This window comes from Oryza brachyantha, chromosome 8, assembly GCF_000231095.2.
Source record: "Oryza brachyantha chromosome 8, ObraRS2, whole genome shotgun sequence".
Lineage (NCBI taxonomy): Eukaryota > Viridiplantae > Streptophyta > Magnoliopsida > Poales > Poaceae > Oryza > Oryza brachyantha.
The window spans coordinates 17984103-18005027 of record NC_023170.2 but is presented as its reverse complement, the minus strand read 5'-3'; the positions used below and the strand labels follow the sequence as shown (position 1 = coordinate 18005027).

The following is a 20925-nucleotide window of genomic DNA, read 5'->3' as shown; positions in this document are numbered from 1 at the left end:
GTACTGTACGAGAGATTTTACCATAACCGTGAGGTACGTAGGCCGTGGTCCGTAGAAGGGGTGGGGTGGGTTAGTTATCCGATGCAGAAAACATAATAATAATAGATTAATACATGATTAATTAATTATTAAAAAATATAAAATAGATTAATATGATTTTTTAAAAATAACTTCCTATAATTTTTTTTAACAAAAAATACACCATAGTAGTTCGTGCGCGCGGAAAACGAGGGGTTAAGATAACTAGTTCGTGCGCACGGAAAACGAGGGGTTAAGATAAATAGTTCGTGCGCGCAGAAAACGAGGGGATAATATAACTTGCTGGCTCTAGATACGAAAAGAAATTATTAATTATCATAATAGGTACTGGTGATGTAATTATATAGGTAATTTACTAATAATTATGTTTAGTCTGGATACCTTCTTCACCATTCAAAAAAGTGTTGATCTCAAAAGAAGTATCGTGCATTCGGTAAGTACGAGTCAGAGGCAATTGTGTTTTTTTCTTCCTACACAACTCATCCATATTTAGGGTTTTGGACATAGGTGATTGTGAGGATATATATGTTCAACTATAAAAATACTTATTTAAAAAATATTTAATGATATTAGAAAATAACATATAACGATGATATAATTACTTAGAATCACTCTAGGTCCTTACACAGTTAGGATACAGAAAGCTGCCATATATAATCGTGATATATATGTATTTTTGTAATACTCTAAAAACTAAGAAGAAGAAATAATGCAGGTAGGTAAGTCGAGCTGTCCAGCCCCGGAATGGCGACATGCAAAACCGAGTATGGTCCTGCAGACGCGTGCGCGCAAAAGGCCGGTTGTCACTGCACGCTACCGGGAAAACGTTTTCTTCTGACAAACCGACATCTGTGTTCCGCTTAGCTATTCTATACCCCCTCCCCTCGGTAAGACCTAAACCCATCTCTCATCCTCTTTCAAGGGCCCAAACCTCTCTTCTGGCTTGATCAAAACTCTCCAACATCGATCAAACCCATCCTTTGTCCTTACTTTATACACCACATTTATCCAGTCTCGTCTATCTGAAAAATGCAGTAACACGAAGTCAAAAATACAGTAACATGTCTTATAAAATACAGTAACAATATCATGATGGATCTAGTTTTCTAAATCATATTTAACATTTTAACCACTGTAGTGAAAACGGTTTTAAAAAATAATATAAGAAACATGAGATATCGCTCCCTAATGATTGAGAATACAACCTTTTAGCTCTTCTATATGTATTATTTGTATCGAAGCAATAGTATGCAGTCACATCTCATGTTACTATACTTTGATCATGATGTTACTATACTTATATCACCACGACGTTACCGTAATTATGCAGTAACATCGTATATGTTACTGCACTTGTATCGCTACGTAACTGTATAAAATATGTAGTGTTACTGTAGCTACATAAAATATGTAGCGTGACATTATTGCTACATATAATATATTTTATAGTAACATGACATTATTGGTACATAAAATATGTAGCATTACTGTAGCTATTGACATATCATTGGTGTATACTAATACAAATCCTATAGATACTTTTTAAGACTAGCAAAATACACATGCTTTGCTATGAAAATATATTACAAATGTTACAATATTTTTTCTCAACTATACAAATATCGCTTGTTTGAACCAAATATGGATTATTCCGCAATATCAGGAAGTACTATGGACTAATTTGTAAAACAACCGTAGAAAACCGTGGTGGCAGATTCACTGCCACCACCACTAGAGACATTTAAAGTAGTATAGCTTTCAAACTTTAAACAACTTTATCTCTCACTTCATATATTATTTTTTAAAAACGTTTGTACCATATTATTAGAAAAATGCTTTAAAAGTGGATCTCTTATGTGTATGTTTCAATGTTGTCACTGTAAATTAGTTGTCATGTTACTATATTTTTACCTTCGTGTTGCTGCAGAATTGTTGTTAGACGAGATGGGGACTTAGATAGAAATGAGGGAAAACTCATAAGTGGTTGATTCACAGCGAAAACTCTTTGACCAACCTTTAAATGAGGTGGGGTGATTTTTGGGTCTTGAAAAGAGAGGTGGAAGGTGGCGTGGGCCTTAGGAGGCTTTAGAAATAAAGGGATATAGAATAGCTTATACTAAGGGGTGCATATATCAGGGATTGTTTGTTTGGAGGGGTAATCCATAAGTCCCTTCACTTTAGCCCTTTTTAGTCCCTAAAATATCTAACATGAGGGACTAATCGAGGCTAAAACTACCTAGGTCTATAAGTCCTCGAGAAAGGTGCTAAAAGAGACTAAAGACCTATTGCACACCTACTCCACTACTCTAGACCTATAGCTTTGGGTGTGTGCCGTGTGCTGTTGAATATGTCATTTAATGAGGTTTTAGTCCTTCTAAACAAACAGGATAGAACCAAAAGGACTTTAGTGCTAGGACTAATTTTTAGTACTAGAACTTATGGAAACAAACAACAACTTAGTCTTGATATATATATATATATATATATATATATATATATATATATATATATATATATATATATATATATATATATATATATATATTAAAAAGTGTAGCTAGAGTAATTTTATAATAAATGCATCGTGGTCTTGGGCTTAAAATATGCGCCCAACAATACTTTGCCTATGGTGCCGTTGACACTTTGTTATTCTTCTTTTTTTCTCTCTCTCTCTCTGCTGAATGTTTGACGGGTGGAATGGTTTGTGATGATTATTTGAGAGTAAACGCAAATTTGGTATGTATTTTGCTCTTTTTATATTATAAATCACATGCTTTAGAAGCTTTCGAAACATGTGCATTAATCCAAAGTGACAATATGCTCCTTCTTCTGTTTTATATCATAAACATTTTATTTTATTTAAGTTTAACCAAGTTCATAGATAACTAGATAAATATGTTTAACATAAAACAAACACACTGTCAAAATATATTCAATATTCTATTTTTGTTATAAAATTATTCAACCTTAAACAAGTTAAACTCTGAAGTAAGAACACATGCATGTATGTAACCAATTACTACTTGTTGCGCACGCTCGATCCCAAATAAGCAACCAACTACGTACTTTGTTCAACCTTCTTCTTCTTCCAATCTTCATTGTGTTTGCTGCTTTCTTTGCCTTTACGTAAATGCAAACTTAATGCAGTGCAAATGTACAATTAATGCAATGGAATTATTATTATTCTTCTTCTTATAGTGCAGTTCTTCATTGCTTCGTTCCTTCCTTCGTTTGTTTCTTTCATTTCTTGAGAGAGAGATATGTGCGGTTTTCTCTCTCTCTCTTTTTAAAGAGAGATGTGCAGTTACTAGTATTATCTTTGTTCCATATTGTATAAGATGTTCTGTTACAGAATCTATATAGATATGTCACATATATAAAACATATTTAATTATTGATTTAAATCTAAGTAGACCCAAAACATCTTAATAGAAAATATATAGGGTACATGTTAGAGCGAGTATTTCTTCTGTACGTTTTCCTTCATGGGCCATAAGACGTTCCAACCATTTTCCTCTGTGGCCAAAAACATTTTCTACTTAGGCCCAAAACATTGAGGGAGATAAGTGGGCTTTCCTTCGTGGGCTGTTGGGTTTTAATTGGTTGGTGGCCCTCTTTATCATTTTTTCTTAGCAGGCCACACATTTTCCTTCCTTAGCACGGGGCCGTGACATGATCTTCTGTGGCGCTAAAATTAGCACACAAATAGTAGTAGTAGTATTATATTATGAAACGAACTAACCCAGATGGGCGATCACACTTAAAAGAATAAAACTATCAGTATAACAGAGAAATATGCACAACGGAAAACCAGCACTTCAGCTCTATGCTGTATGAAAACCAGGCCCCTGTTGATGATTGTTTGGCTTGTTTCATGGAAAAAGTTAAACTCATATTTATAAATAAAAAATAATTTATGAATAAAATTTTTATATATATGACAAGGTTAGAAAATGAACCTCAATAAAAACCTTAAAATCAACTTTAAATTTAAGGTTGAAAATTTAAATTTTGGTTTATTAAGCGTAAGCATAAACGGAACGGAAAGACTTCAATTTATTGCAACGAGTCCATATGATTAATGATTTGCTATTAAGACCCATAAGAAATTCTTTTTAACTAACTGCAATCGTTTGTTTTTTTTCCTGACTTCTTGGGAATGTCCGGTGTAATATACTGTCTCCATCTCTAAATGTACAGCATTGGTTAGTAAAAATTTTGAACTAAATATCATCAAACATAAAATTGGATTGAACGCTGACAGAAGCTGAAGTGCTAACATTGTAGTATTACAATTATAAAAGCTGCAGATATATTAATATTTATCTTTGTGAAAAAAAATTCCCCTCACGAAGAAAAAAAGAAGTTGAGGACGTACGGGCACGCCATGTGGGCACTTATGTGTGCATTAACAGTACGGCCAATATTAATAGCAGCAGTACTCTCATGTGCTAGTTAGTTAGCTCGTCAGTCAGTGAAGTACGTTGGACAGTTTGATATACATTGATTGTTTCGGCTATCTTTTTTTTTCAACCTTAAATTTAGAATATATTTTAGGATTTATTTATTACAGTTTATTTTCCAATTTATTATAAGTCACTAAGGCACTGTTTCTTTCAGCTTAAGATTTTATAATCTAGATTATTGAGTCAGATTATTATAAGCTAGATTATTATAATCTGTAGTAGAATAAGCTATGAGTTGTTTTTTACTAGATTATTAGAGCTTGGATTATTGGGTTTGCAAGTCTAAATAGGGAGTGGGGTGGTATGGTGGGTAATTTTTTCACTCAATAAGCTAGGAAAAGCTCACCTAAATGAGTTTATCAGATTATAATAAGCTGGGCTCCAGATTATAATAAGCTACTTCAATAAGTTATCTGTTTCTTTCAGCTTACTTCCAATAATCTAGATTATAATAATCCTAAGCTAAAATAACATGGCCTAAGAACACATAGATAATATTTTCATTTATACATTATTTTTTAGTGGTAAATATGTTGTTTCGATTTTTCTCTTAACCGTTGATAGCGAAGTGTTAGTGGAGAACCGGAGATTCCTTTAATATCAAGATATAACTAACTTAGTTTTTGGATGTGTCATAGGAATAGGGTGTGTGTTTATAGTTACGAGTACTTGAGTCTCACGAGTTTATTCATTTGTGTTGTGTTTTGAAAAATAATTATGCATTGATTGTTTAATTAATTAGGCGTGCTGTTTTTAAGTGGTCCTGTACATAATATACATGCCAATGCTACAAGTAAGTACATTGTTTAAGCGGAGGAATTGAATGGAATGGAATTGCCTAGTTACCAAACTCATCAGTCACTACGTACTCCAGTTCGCCATCATTCATGTGATGTGAGCTAGCTACTTCATCGGTCCTCACCAGCTGCATCTATCTATCTCCACTGCATGCCTGCCCGCTCCCTCCCTCCCTCCGCCCATAAAAGAGTAACAAGAAAATGTACTCTATTCTATATCGTTGCGTTTGTACCTCGCAATGGTACTTGGTTTCCTTAGGATGCGTTTAGATTTTAAAAAATTCTTAGAACAAATATCACGTCAGACATTTTTATCAGATATCATCGAGGGTTTTTGGCCACAAATTAAAAAGCAAATTACAGAGATCCCGCCGAGAAACTGCGAGACGAATATTTTGAGCCTAATTAATCCATCATTAATACATGTTGGTTATTGTACCACTTATGGCTAATCATGGCCTAATTAGGCTCAAAAGATTCATCTCATGATTTATCTCTTAATTGTGTAATTAGATTATGCTTTATTTATGTATCAAAGATTTGATGTGATTTTTTTGAAAAAACTTTTTGAGAATTAAACTGGACCTTAGTTTGTCCAAGGTTTTGTTTGGAATTTTTTTTTTGTCTCTAGGTGAAAACCTATGGAACATTGCAGTCGCGGCACGTACCTGCTTTAATCCCTTTTTGACATGTTATTTTCGCAGAGCCTGTTCCATTGATTCGAGTGTTGTCGACCCGTCCTTTTCGGTTCCGCTTTGGTTTGTAATCCAAAATTTAGTTTTTCAGTCTTAAATTTAAAGTTGATTTTGAAGTTTTTTTTACTAAAGTTTATTTTTTAATATTGATTTTTAGATCGCTAAGAATATGTATATAGAAGTTTTAATCATAAATTATATTTCATTTGCAGATATGTTGTCCCTCGGTGAAGTTTGGGGATGGAGATTAAATTGTGCTAGCAGTTTGTTGTGTCATGATATTTCTTCTTGTGTCGTCCCTTTTTTCTTTCTTAATAATCATTGGCAACATGCTTCTTATCTATGCATAGGCCAGAAGTGGTTTTAGAATAATGCTATAATTAATCTTAATGTAATTTATCTATGCTTCTTATCCATGTTTGATCATTCTTTGTATTAAAAAAACTATATTTTTATGATTTATTTTACCATTAAACAAAATTTAAACATAATTTATAATTTTACATATTTATAAAAATATCAAATTGGATGAATAATCAGACAAAAGATAGAACAACCATCGGCGTCAACCATAAAAAGTCGAAGAGAGTAATTAATTTGTCGTGACAGATAGATCGATCACGGGAGCAAGGGATGGGCTTCAGTTTGGAGCTATATATATATACTGTATTTATCAGTTCATTATTCAATTTATGCACATATGCTAGTATTATAAGTAGAAGCCAGTGGTCCTAGTTAGATGGATGGGATGGAGTCATGGAGGAGTACTTCATCATGTTATAAGGTATAAATATTTACAGGATTTAAAGTTTATACACAATATACATATTTCTACACAAATTCTTATTATTTTAATTACTGTAATTATTTCGAAGTCAACCTAATTATTTCAAAATCACAAATTAATCAATGAAGTAACTAAAATAATTCTATCGATATATTCTTAGCCTATTCTACGCATCTTATAAATATTTATATTTTGAATCGGACAGGGGTATATATCACTTCAAATCAAGCATCGATCGATGACGTTGCTTAATTTGGATGCATACATCACCGTGGTCTCAACTCTCAAACAGTGGCTCTAATCACCCCGGCGTCAAAAGTAGCATTGTGCTCACAGTGCATTGACCTAGGTGGACCCGTTAAACTTTTTTAATGGTAGACGAAGAAAGGAAGACGAAAGATTGTCTGATTTTTTTAAGTATTTTATAGTGTAAATGATGAATTTAACTATAAAAAAGTTAAAAATATATCTTAGAAAGGTAATACGATAAATATATGTAAAAACACGCATTGTTGTTTAGTAGTTTGAGAATCGTACTTAAAAAACTGAAGGAAAATCCGAAAATGTGAGAATAATTTACGTAAAAAAGGAAAAGGCAACTGTTTGAAACAGTACCAGTATGAGTGGTACTGGAGTTGTCAGTAGAGCTGCAGTGAAGCGAAAGCACAGAAATTTGTTGTCAGTCATTGCCAAATCCCACCACCCGTCCTGTAAGGTGCTGTTTAGATTGAGAAATTTTTTACGATAAATATCACGTCAAATATTTGATCAGGTGTCGGTTTAGGTTTTTGATACGAATAAAAAAAGAAATGAATTTCACGGCTAGCCTAGAAACTGCGAGATGAATATTTTGAGCCTAATTAATCCGTCATTAGCACATGTTGGTTACTGTAGCACTTATGGCTAATCATGGACTAATTAGGCTCAAAAGATTCGTCTTAAGATTTCTTCCATAACTGTGCAATTAATTTTTTTTCATATATGTTTAATGCTTTATTTAGGTGTCTAAAAATTCGATGTGATGTTTTTAGAAAAAAAATTTAGAAACTAAATAGGGCCTAACTGTGGGAGTAGGGCTATAGAAGCAGAGATAAAAAGTTATCTAACTTTTTTATAGTTATTTAATAAGATAAATAATAAAATTAATTATTATAAATTAATAAAAATCTATATTATCAAAATGAGAGAGTGAATTTGTATCTAAATTATTTTATAACATATTATATTTAGTAGTTTAAGAAACATAATGTAATACTCCCTTTGTTTCGGAATGTAAGTCTTCATAGTATTGTCTAGATTCATATAAATACTGATGAATCTAGACACATATATAAAGTATATATATCTATTAATTAATTTAATAAATTTAGGTAAAGGCAGAAAGATTTACAATATAAAATGAAGGTAGTAGTAGACATTTAAAAAGAAAAATAGAATAAAGCGGGGCAGTATAGGTGGAGCAGTATGATGGAAAAGGAGATGAGAGAATAGAATCCACATCGGGGAGTGCGCCGCAAATGTACGTCCGGTTTCTCGCCTGACGCCGTGGCCCCACCTGCAGTGACACTCCACTTTGCCCTTGGTCCCCTCCTCCCCTCTACTTTTTCAGCTTCCAACCGCCACATTCCAGCGAAGACCGTCCGTGCCATCTCAGACTTTTCCCAGCCGGAGTATATGTGTATCCCCTTTAAGCTAGTCAAATTCACAACTTGCCCATTTCCATTCATCGAAAAATTGTTAGCCTGTTGCCATTTCGTATGCCTGAAGAGCTTATGATTATAAGAAATTGTTTGAATAGCGTATGATCCATATAAATAATTGGAGACTACCCAACACGTGAATATCTGAAAAGTTTGTGCCTCCTAGTTTATAATTCGTGTTCTAAATTCTATAGCCGTTGATTGTTAGAACATAGAAGAGAATTTGGACGAAGCGGATGATTGCAATCGCTAAAAAGTTTCCCAATTTGGAAAATTGGATTCAAACAAAAAAAATAAACAAAAAAATATATATATATGTACTATTGTCATTGACATTTTAGCCCTGCTTCTTTCCACCCGGTGAGTTTGGACTTTCGTGGGCACATATTTTAAATTCATAAACGATTTGTTTTGTGTAAAAAAATTTATATAAGTTCATCATTTAATCTTTCTAGAGCAAGATTTTTATTTTGCAATAGTTACCTAAATCATTTATATTTTCAAATAGCTACTCCCTCCCGTCAAAAATATTTACCGTTTAAAATAAGATTTTGTCAAACTTTTAAACATCTGATATACAATTTTGTGTTATAAGAAATTTATAAATATGATAAGATGCAACAAGAGGTGATCAGATAAATGTGATATGTGATGGAAGGTGATGTAAAATGAGATCCAACGGCTGTGGTGCATGGGAATGGCAACGCACGAACGGAGGACCACACCACGAGTCTCGAAAACGCATCGCGTCGCGTCCCACACCAAACTCCAACGCAACAAGCAGCAGCAGCAGTAGAAGAAGAAGAAACCCAGCAGCAGCAGCAGAGAGAGGGAGAGGGAGGCACCAACCAAACCCGAAACAGAAGCCACCGCCACCGCTTTGCCCTTGCCTTGTCTCGCCGCCGGCATTGGCATTGGCGTCTCCAGCCAGGGGGAGAGGAGATCGGGAGGAGGGCAGGGGCTATGATGATGCGGCGGGTGGCACCGCCGGCGTCGGGGGAGGAGGCGGAGGCGGAGGCGGAGGCCGGGTCGTCGACGATGCCCGACTGGCTGGAGACGCTGCTGTCCACGCGCTTCTTCCTCGCCTGCGCCGCCCACCCGGCGTCCCCGCGCAACGAGTGCAACATGTTCTGCCTCGACTGCCCCCGCGCGCCGCCCTCCCCCGCCTTCTGCTACTACTGCCGCTCCCACCGACACCAAGCTCACCGGGTCATCCAGGTCGCCCACCTACCCTACCCTACCCTTCTCTTCTTCTTCTTCTTCTTATCTTGGATCACTTCACTTCACTTCATCGATCGATCAATGGCCGGCCTCCCTGCCCTGCAGATACGCCGCTCCTCCTACCACGACGTCGTGCGCGTCTCCGAGGTGGAGGACGTCCTCGACATCTCCGGCGTCCAGACCTATGTCATCAACAGCGCCAAGGTCCTCTTCCTCAACGAGCGCCCCCAGCCACGCGGCGCAGGCGCCGCCGCCGGCAAGGCCGCCGCCTCCCCCTACAACTGCAAGATCTGCGCACGCGCCCTCCTCGACCCCTTCCGCTTCTGCTCCCTCGGATGCAAGGTAGGTACTACTCCAATACAAACACCATTCCTTCCAGATAGATTGTTAATTCAATTCCGTTCTCTTCAACTTCATCCTGCTCTGATTGTTTCGTTCTTCCTTCTTTCTTCGCGAATATAATGGCAATGCCGATTGTTTTTTCGATCGTCTCATCCATGCTGCTGCTTGCTGTTGTGTTCTGTTGGGTCACGCCTAATCTGTTTCCTCCGCGTTTTGCGCAGCTGGTGGACACCAAGACGGGCGGGCGCGGTGGGGCCACCGCGGCGGCCGGCGACGCGGGCGGCGTCGGCAATGACGAGGCCGGCGGGAGCAAGAGCGTCGGCGGCGCGGCGCGGCCGCAGGGGAGGCGGCGCAAGGGGATCCCCCAGCGCGCGCCCTTCGGTTCGTGAGTCGTCATCACCATTACAAAAAAGCAAACAAGAAAGAAAGAAAGAAAGAAAGCATCTCTCTCTGGCAATGCCGAGAAGGGAAGGGAGAAAGGGAGCACGCCAAAAGTAAGGAATTCTACTACCCGCGTTGCTGCCGCTGATTGCCAATTGCAGTTGCTGTCTCACCTCACCACCATTACCATTACCGCACGGAGAAGATGAAGAAGAACAAGAAGAAGCGTCAACACAAAAAAGAAAACCAAAAGCAACCCAACCCAACCACCGGGGCAGCAGCAAATGCATTACGCAATTTGTATTGCCAAACTACCAGAAACATATTGCACACTACTACACCCACAGTTAAGTAAATTTGTCGATACACACAAGATACAGACACCAATACTTTTTTCCCATACCACACCATTCAGTAGGTAGGAGCTGAGCTCATGTCATTGTCATTAGCTCATCAATTCCTCCTAGCACCTAGTCAGTCCTAGGCACTATTACTAGTACATTTTTAGACGATTGAGAGTTCTAATATTAGGACTCACTATTCTTTCCAGATTTTTGATTGGTTGACTGATAATATGATACCGGTAATTACATTGTTCAAAAATAGCTGATTCCCACATTATTGTTGTTAATTCCTCCATCCATGTCATATGCTACAAGATTCCATGCTATTAATTGTTGTTGTACACCCGCATTGTTACCTCACTCTGCTCCTGCTTAAGAATAAAGAGAGAGAAAAATGAAACCAACCACTACTAGTTGTTTTCTATGGTCATTAGGAACAAGAAGTTTGTCTTTATGGTTGGCTGCTAGCTAAGCTTTGTTAGCACATCATATCATTGTGTACAAGAAGTAGAAGAAGAGGAGGAAGAACAGGTCAAGAAGAATTAAGTGATCAGAGCGATCGATTACACTTGCTGGCCTGCCTTTGTGTTGATAATGTGCTGCTGCTCTTTTAATGCCATAAGCCTGGATGTGAGTGATGTGGGGGAGTATACATTATTGTTGCTGTTGGGGCCGCCTATCAAGTCCTCTCCTTTCCATTGCTTTCCTACATTACATTGGACTATAGGACTATAATGCTTGCTTGTACTATGTATGTATGTATGTTTCTTTCTGAAATTTTATATATATTCAGAACATCAGATTAATCAAAAGTATTATGCAGACGATTTGGCCCCAGCAGCTGTTGTCGTCGAGCATAAAGCTAGTTAATCAGCATGCCGACGGCTAATACGTATACATACATAAACATAAGGGTATCAGTTGATTAGCACATGCATATAATTGTATATGTAATGAGCAGAGGTTGGGATGGATGTTGATGTGCATTGTGCATTTGTGCAAGCAAGCAAGCAGGGAAAAGCAAATAATGGGCGAGCCCAACCAACCACATGCATGGAAATATCAATATGGAATGGAAGACTTGTTGCTTCCTTGCCTTGTTCTTGTCTTTCTTTGGTTGGCCCATTACCTTCCCTTCCCTTCCAGAGCATCAGAGCTGAGCACAGATACTCCTAGTAGTTAGTTGATGGATGACAAGGAAAGCTAGCCCTCCACATTGTCTGACAGCCTCACTTAATCACTTAATTGGTGCTTACATACTAGCAGAGTAGTACATTATTACACACAATGGATTCACAAAGCCCTGCTCATTTCTTTGGAATGCGCCAGCAGCAGGTTTGGTTTGGTTTGGTTGGTCCTAAATCAATCAATAACCTCCAAATAATAATGTTGATTTCTTGAGAGAGATGAGATAACGATGGATTGATGACCATGGATTACAATTTGTATGATTCTATAAAACTGGTCCGTCGGCGGTAAGTCCTTGATTCATATAGCACCCATTTTGCACAGCTTCAGCTACTAGAGCAAAAACTATAAGCTTCAGCTGCTAGGGATGTAAGATTAAATAAATGGCCCATGACACCATGTATGTAAGATTAGAGGCTATTTAGATCCAGGGATTTTTTTAGTCCCTCGTCACATCGGATGTTTAGACGTTAATTAGGAGTATTAAATATAGACCGATAACAAAACTAATCGCATAAATAAAGGCTATTTCATTAGACAAATTTTTTAAGCCTAATTAATCCACGATTAGCAAATGTTTACTCTAGCATCATATTCGTTAATCATAGACTAATTAGGCTCAATAGATTCGTCTCGCGAAATAGTTCAGAGTATGTGGTGGGTTTTATTAATAGTCCATATTTAATATTTTTAATTAGTGTCCAACATTCAATGTGACGGAGACAGGGAGAGATGAACGAGAGAGGAGAGCAAATGCGCCACCACCCTGTGCCTGCCCTGCTCTCTACGAATCCATCCATCCCTAGCACGCTATCATCCATCTCTGCCTCTGAGTTGGGCCCTACACTACATGGGCCGTAAGCTGTTTATCTAGCTAATGGGCTACCACCTGTTCCGTTTCTCACTGGGCCCATGTACTGGGCCCTGCCTTGACTTGCATATATCCTATGGTTTGACTCAAACAAATCACTGGCATGGACCCGTTCATCTGCATGTTTATTCAAGAACAAAATAGGCATTACTATTATTATCATTCCTCCCAATCATATAAATCCTTCTGGAAGTCCAACTTCTCCTCCCTCTCTCTTTCATCTTTATATACTCCATTGATTAATTAATTAAGTCGAGAATGAAAATTTATCGGGCGTTGACCATTAGTAAACTGCTAAAACAAAGTCTCTCCCATGACAAAAATACTGACGTTAGCCGTGGGGAAAACAAAGTGATGTCATATGGACATGCATTTATGTGTAGATATATAGATGCAACGTATGCTAGTTTTTTTTCTTTTCAACGGCACAATGCAATGTATGTTGGTATATAGTACAAGACAAACGCCATGAACACAGTATACTCATAGACATACGCGCATAGGTTTATCGTACCATCTGAATTAATGAAAATACGAGTCTTTATATATGTCAAATCTCCTTTAACCCGAGTAAGTAAATTTTTCACCATAAAAAAATAACCAACAATGATACACTTATTTCCGATGAAATGTATATATATGTTAGTACGGTTGACTTCTTCGAGCTAATTCTCGGTTTCATTTTTTTAGTCTAGCCACATTAGTTGACTCCAGCTTAATTTCAGGACGAGACACTCGTACACATACATGCATATAGATGTTCACCTGATGAATCCATGCTGGCAGTGTCAACTTACGCATATATCACATCAACATCTGTCAGCGTTGGGTTTAATTTATTTGTGCAACGACCGAGCCAGCTGATTTTGATCATATCGCATTATATTTTGGCTACTAATTATTGTCATCCAAAGATAGACGCATGTACACATCGTCTTTTTTTTACTTATGTTTATGCAAATAAATCAAAATTTAAATTTTTAACCTTAAATTTACAACTAACTTTAGAATTTATATTGTACTTTATGTTTCAGTCAATGCTTTTACATTCTTAAAAATACGTATACAAAAGTTTTATTCATGAATTATTTTACAATGGTGTTTTGTTTTTTCATAAAAAGCCAAACCATAACCACGCATGAATTTTTGTCAGCATCTCCTTCTCTCTATTTGAAAAAAAAACTCTTGTCAACATCTTGTTCAAGTTGATCTGTTCGTCACACATATGCATAACACTGCACTAGAAAGGAACTGGCACAGGGCAGGGGCGAGACATGCAACTGCGGTCAAATTCTACATTATTATTGTGTTGACGTCAACGGATAATCGCATCCCATTTTTCAACATATGCGGATTACTTAATAATTTGGAGATCGGTTGAAATTAGCTGCATGCAATTTGTCGAATATATGGTTGACCGGGCCAGCTGATCGCGTGAATGCGTTGCTTCCGTTTAGATAGATTTATTTTTCTTCTTCTTTTCTCTTTTTTTTTTCTCTTTTTGCTGTCGATCTGATTCTGACTCGATCTCGGTCTTCTAGCTAGCTTGCTGTTTCGATCACTTTTCTTAGCTTTTGGCATATATTGGACGTCGTACTTTATTATTAAACTTGTGTCTTGCTTGCCGTGAAGTATATATATGTGATTATTTTGTTTTGCCAAAATTATTGTCTGTTTTATGATCTCCAGCTTTGACCTGGGGTGCTGCATATGCAAATGTAAACACTATTTGTTTACATCGATAGATTCCCATCTATTAATGTAGTGTAGTAATACTTCTGAGCACACAAGCATAATGTAACGAACAAGGAAATCTGATTTACTTAGCTCATGTAACGAACGCGACCTAAATGAGAAAAAAAAATACAGACGTACGTACAATGTTTGATCGTATATATGGTAAGTACAAATCATAGCAACACAACATAACACCGAATGATGAATATATAATAATGCTCTTTAGTGCTTTCTCATAATTTCATAATATCAAAATTTTCATAGCTGCTTAACTAAAAGTCATCAATGGTTCACTTATTATATATTTATTTTTTAAATTATGTTGACGATATTTTGATTACCGCAAATTAAGGACAAATATAGATATAGCAAGCTTGAAGGCACATTAATTCGCACGCACGTTGAGGTGCGGCCGAGTTGAAAAGTGTACAGAAATCCAATTCTACTTTTCGGAAGTTAGCTTCAATTCGCACGTGCAAAATACTTGCTGGGTGAACAGAGGATCGAGCTGGTAAATATGGCCGCGAATCGAATGTTTCTTGTCTAATTAATTAGTCTGTCCACGACAACATAGAGATCATATATATACAAGATAGCTAGAAGAAAGACGATGAACTCGATCACACCATGTATGTATGCTAGCTGTAGTATAGTAAGCTTTATATATAGTATTAACTATTTCCGAATACATATACATGATTACAAACACTCATGATTCGATACAATAACGTACGTACGTCAAGGTACCATCACGATCACGTTGACTTTGAAAAGTCAAAACCACAACATATACTACTGCTACTCTTATATACGTGTATAAAACTAACTCAAAAAGGGGATGGTAGTAAGCATACGTACGTAGATACACAAAGCTTTTCAGACCAATCGAGACACACACAAGGTAGTATATATAGCAGTAGTTAGTTATACTATATAACTACTACTAGTAGGAGTAGTGTTATACATTAGTCAACGCTCACCAATCGAGGTGGCAATTAATCTGAAAAGCTAGTTTTTCCTCCTCCGGTTTAGACCGGTCAAAGTCGCGCTGAGCAAGCGATCGATCGAGTTGGGGAGGGAGCTGCCTGCAGCTAGCTAGCTAGCTTAATTAATCAATCGACGATGGAGATGGAGATATATATCGATTTGATTAAATCTGGTAAGTAATTAAATGGATGGATGGGATCAGTAGAGGCTCCTGGAGTGGAGGAAGGACTTGTGGTTGCCGGCGGCGGAGGCGAGGTAGGCGACGAAGGTGGCCAGGTCGGTGTCCATGTAGCGGCGCGGGTGGCGCTCGTCGATCAGCTCCGGCGCCGGCGCCACCACCCGCTCCGCCGCCACGCTGTGGAACGACGCCACCGACACCCTCAGCCGCCGAGAGTTCACCCTCACCCTGTGCAGCACGCTCCTGTACCTTCCGTTGCTAAATATCTGCATCCACATCCGCATCACTTCACTTCCTTAATTACTAGTATTTAATTAAACCCCATCAAGCTAGCTAGCTAGCTTATACTGTAGCTTTGGCTGCTGCAGATTACTTTCAAGCAAGTCGTCCTAAAATACTAGGATATATAAATCTGCAGGTTAAATTAAGGAAGGATATTTTTTTGCATCCATCCATCGATCGATCGATGATATGATATGACGATTAAGAGGCAGGGACAGCTAGCTGAGTTTATTGTCATGTGTGACGTGTGCGCCAAATGAAGCGCAAATAAATAAAATAATCTGGAGGCTTAGGTTTTGCCACGTACCTCCAAGTGGTCGCCGACGTTGACGACGAAGGAGCCCGGGAGTGGGTCGACGGTGAGCCAGTCGCCGGCGTGCATCACCTGGAGGCCCGCCACCTGGTCCTGGAGCACGAGGGTGAGGAAGCCGTAGTCCGAGTGCGGCGGCATCCCCAGCGTCAGCTCCGGCTGCGGGCACTCCGGGTAGCAGTTCACCGTCATCATCTGCGTCCCCGCCGCCAGGTCCTCCATCACGGCCGCGCCGGAGCCCGAGCCCGACGCGACGCCCACGCCCAGCGCCTCCAGCGCCGCCTCCATGATCTCCGCGAACAACCGCTGGTTCGCCTCCGCGTAGGCCGACGCCACCTCCCGCAGGTCGGCCGGCGAGGTGGGCCAGTACTGGGAGACGGTGGAGAGCGGCATGCAGGCCAGCTTGAGGAAGTCGCGCCAGCAGAGCACGGCGTCCTTCACCTGGTTGAAGCTGGTGCCGTACCGGACCGGCGCCCGCACGTCCGGCGACATGTACCGCTCCCGCTCCGCCTGCGGCAGCTCGAAGAAGCGCCGCGCCACGTCCAGCATGCCGCCCACCACCTCGTCGCCGACGCCGTGGTTCACCACCTGCGACGACGTCGTCGTCCAGCATGCAGCATTACGTACTACTCTAGTAGATATGATCGATCGATGCACGTACGTGACGTCATATATATACCTACCTGGAAGAAGCCGTATTCGCGGCAGGCGGCGTCGAGTGTCCGGAGCACGGCGGCGCGCTCGGAGGGGATGCGAAGGCGCGACAGGTCGACGACGGGGAGCTTGACGACGGAGCCCACGGCGGCTACCGGGGCTGGGCGGTCGGAGGCCGGCAGGACGTAGTTGCCGGGCAGCCTGGTAATGCCGCTGTCGCACAGGTGCCTGACGCCTCTCCGGCAGTAGTACTCGCGGGTGTCGTCCACCTCCTCGCCCGCCGCCGCTCTCTTCCCGGCCCCCGCCTGTGCCTGCTGCTGCTCTCCGGCATTGACCAAGTCAATGATCGCCATTGCTACTCGCCCGCACCTTCTTCTGCTAGTGCTTAATTTGAAGCAAGCAAGCTAGCAAGTATGCAATCAGAGTGATCGATGGCGAGATGATGGATTGATCGATCGATGATCTATCTATAATACCAGAGTGAGTTATGGGTTGGTGCAAATGGAGGGGCAAGATGTTGTGCTATTTATATAGGCAGGGGATCAATCGCGAGGGGCCACATGTACATGTATGTATGTAAATTAAACTGAAGAAACCGGCGACGACGACATGGCCGGAGCTGCTAGTGGTTTCCATCTTCCTGCTGCTGCTGCTGCTGGGTCTCATCCCTGAATTACCTTTCTAAAAAAATCAATGCTTCTTAACCTTGATCCAACTTGCTTTGCTTTTATTCTTTAGTTTTTTTTTTCTCTATTGAATTCGTGCGGACCGGTCTTCATCGATATTGGCGTCACATTCCGTTGACCATGACTAGTTTAATTAATTAAATTACATATCTCTCTTTCTCTCTGGGTTGTTAGACGTATGTATATCCATCGACCTGTTTCGCTCAAGATAGACTTTTTTTCTTCTTGAAATTAAGACATTAGACACGTACACATATTACAATTAAAGTTAAAATATCTCCAAGAGAATAATAAAATAACTTTCTATACCAAATTCTAAGAGATTAATCATATTACTTATCCTGGATAGCTAAATTTGTCCTCTTAACCTGGCAAATATGACTTTCTGTATCATGTTTGGCAAGTCTCATTCCTAACAAACAGGATAGCTATCCGTGGGTCTCATGAAGATGTGCACATACTTTCTAAAGTAATATAGAGAGTGAATATGAAGAGCTTATTGAAGGTGTTGGAGTTTCTAAAATTTAGATATAGATAACTAGCAGTTATGATTTGGAGAGTCGGTTGGTGTGCATATTAATTTAGAGATGAATCTTTTCACATGAATGATTAAATTGAGATTGGAGAGGTAAATTCTAGCCATGCTCTTAGAGATGCTCATAATACTTTGATTTTTCTTAACCATGTGTGTGGACAGCATATACTTCCTCCCAGTCATATATAACACAAATCTAGGCCACAATATTGCTAAAAGCGCACCTCTCGACCCTTCCCCATATTATAAATTACTTGGGAGTAATTTATTTACCGAAAAAAGCTTTGCATAATTTATTTACTAAAAGAAGAGAAAAGGAAAGAAGCGAGAAAGGGAGCAACCACATGTGTTGGAGTAAATTTTTTTTGTGCCTAGATGATACTTCATGAGTCATTGATTTATTAAGAGTATCGAATAATTTTTTTATTAAAAGAAGAGAGAATGGGAGAGAAAATACATATGTGACATGGAGGTAGAGGGAACTGGAAAATGGAGGATGCACTTGTGAGATGCACGCTCTGTTAAAACGCATGCATGACGTGCTTCGGCGCATCCGTATATACTCACTTCGCTTTGTTTATATGGGAGTGCATCTATACATTTAAATAAAATGAATGGTCAAATGTAAATCAAAAAGTTAATGACTTAGATAAAAAAAATACTGATAGAATATATAAATAACGTATAGGATCATAAGATTCTGTCAAATTTATAGAGTTTTGGTTTGACTATCGATTTTATACTAATATAAAATTTATAAATCTAATAAATTTATATTGATATGATAATGCTTTTAAGGCAAATTCACCCCACTGTTCTTAAACTAAATATTTCATAATTAACAATGGTTAAAATTTTAAAAATTTAACGTTCTAAAGTCAAATAATATTTATTACCTGAGAAAGAGAGTAACAAGCAAGGGTTTGTGCCCTTCGAAGCCTTAAAGTGTCCTCAGATCAGTTATTGGTGCAGAAGCAAATTAAGTGCTCAATTTGGTTAGAAAGGAACGCAGAAAGGACCTTTTAAGAACAAAATCAAGACAAGTGGCCTTAGCTCTAACAACTGTTGAGACATCAATCGAACAAGACGTATTTGTGTCCAGGTGGAACCCAGCTACTATATATAGCCAGTTAAATTAACTACATTAGCAGCCTCGTCATTTTTCTTTTAAAAATCATAATCCAAACCACGCAGGCTTATTAATGATTAAAAATAATATATGGATAAAATTTATATGTATATGATTTAGAGTTTTAAAATGTAAACTTAAGATGGAGATATGGTTTTGTGGCTTATATATATATATATATATATATATATATATATATATATATATATATATATATATATATATATATATATATATATATATATATATATCAGACTTCAGTTTGTTGTCTTTCCATTAATTGTTATTTAGCGTTTGCAAATAATCTCTTAAGCATCTTAAATCTAAACGATAGCTATATACAAAATCAAATTGAGGTGGATAGTACATTTCCTGAAAAATATATATCTACTCATTTTAGACAATATTACAATATATTTTAGACTTTTATTCATTTTACAGCAAAGCACGAGCATTTAATTATTATTTTTATGATATTACATACTTTTGATCAATTGATGAGCAAGAAACGATTATATATGCTGCTTGTCCATCTTGTACAATTAATGTTGTTTCTTCTCTTCGTCTCTTAATACAGAACATGATCCCATTGAAGAATAAGGTATATTAATGACACCATATTATACCTATATATGAGTCTTACCTCTGGTATTGAGTCTGGTTCTTACGTATCAGGTGTGGTAACACAGGGGATAGAGATCTGATACCTAATATACCATATTAACATTATGCTGACATCATCCTATAAACATCGTTGAGCCAACTGGATACCATATTAACCTAGTACGACTCTGGCCTCTCAATAATACATGCAACAGGCGGCTAGCTTGCATGCATATGCCTGCAGTTCTGTTCTAGCTTCTAGCTGAGAGAGAATATATGTTAGCAGCAATGCGATATATACGTTTCCAGCATGCATGATATATATTCGATCGATCGAGGTGATGGATGTGAGGCATTAATTGTTTCAAGGTGCAGACACGCATGGTCTCCGTAAAAAAAAAATCATTTTTTAAACTTTTGTGTTTAGCATTTTGACCATCCGTCTTATTTCAAAATTTTATTAATGTTTTAAAAAATAGTCACGCCTAAAATATTATTTATGTTTTCATCTAATAAAAATAAAAATATTAATCGTAAAAAATTTAAATAAGACGATGAGTCAAAGACTATATATAAAAAAACTGAAAAATAAAGTTATTTTAAGACAAGAAGTATTAATTAAGGTAAGAAACAACACACACGCACGCTATACATATGCATGCATGATGATATATTATGCATATTCGAGCGGGCTAGGTACGTAGCTAGGGTTTGCATTCGATCTCCATACACAATTAAACATAGATAGATAGATGACAATATTCCCTGGTTGGATATTGTCGGGCGGGAACACGATGCCCGGCCTATACGTGGATGGCATGCATGCATGCACCGACGATCCACAAGTGTGTGCTTGTTGCTTGCCGCCAAAAACAAAAGTGCTGACGTGGTGATGCCCTAATTAAGTGGACAATCTCAGCTCATACATATCGTGCTGCTGCATTATTTTCCAACCATGCATGCATGAAAAAAATATCTCCCTCCCGATTTGAG

The 20925-nt window shown here is 38.3% G+C and overlaps 2 protein-coding genes across 3 annotated transcripts; one reads left to right on the top strand and one right to left on the bottom strand.

Moving 5' to 3' along the window:
- Positions 1–9169: 9169 nt before the first annotated feature.
- Positions 9170–11818, top strand: LOC102708362 (protein RGF1 INDUCIBLE TRANSCRIPTION FACTOR 1). Of its 2 annotated transcripts, XM_040526872.1 has the most exons (3): positions 9170–9702; positions 9811–10047; positions 10269–11818. In XM_040526872.1, the coding sequence occupies exons 1-3, from the start codon at positions 9448–9450 to the stop codon at positions 10434–10436; spliced, it is 660 nt and encodes a 219-aa protein (XP_040382806.1). In that variant the 5' UTR covers positions 9170–9447; the 3' UTR covers positions 10437–11818. The 2 variants fall into 2 exon arrangements, with proteins under 2 accessions (XP_040382806.1, XP_040382805.1); XM_040526871.1 differs by having other exon boundaries at positions 9170–10047.
- Positions 11819–15213: 3395 nt separating this feature from the next.
- On the bottom strand, positions 15214–17603 carry LOC102700261 (probable 2-oxoglutarate-dependent dioxygenase SLC1). Its single transcript, XM_040527242.1, has 3 exons — positions 17009–17603; positions 16323–16913; positions 15214–15999 (listed from the first exon to the last, which is right to left on the bottom strand). The coding sequence occupies exons 1-3, from the start codon at positions 17330–17332 to the stop codon at positions 15754–15756; spliced, it is 1161 nt and encodes a 386-aa protein (XP_040383176.1). The 5' UTR covers positions 17333–17603; the 3' UTR covers positions 15214–15753.
- Between the last annotated feature and the right edge of the window lie 3322 nt (positions 17604–20925).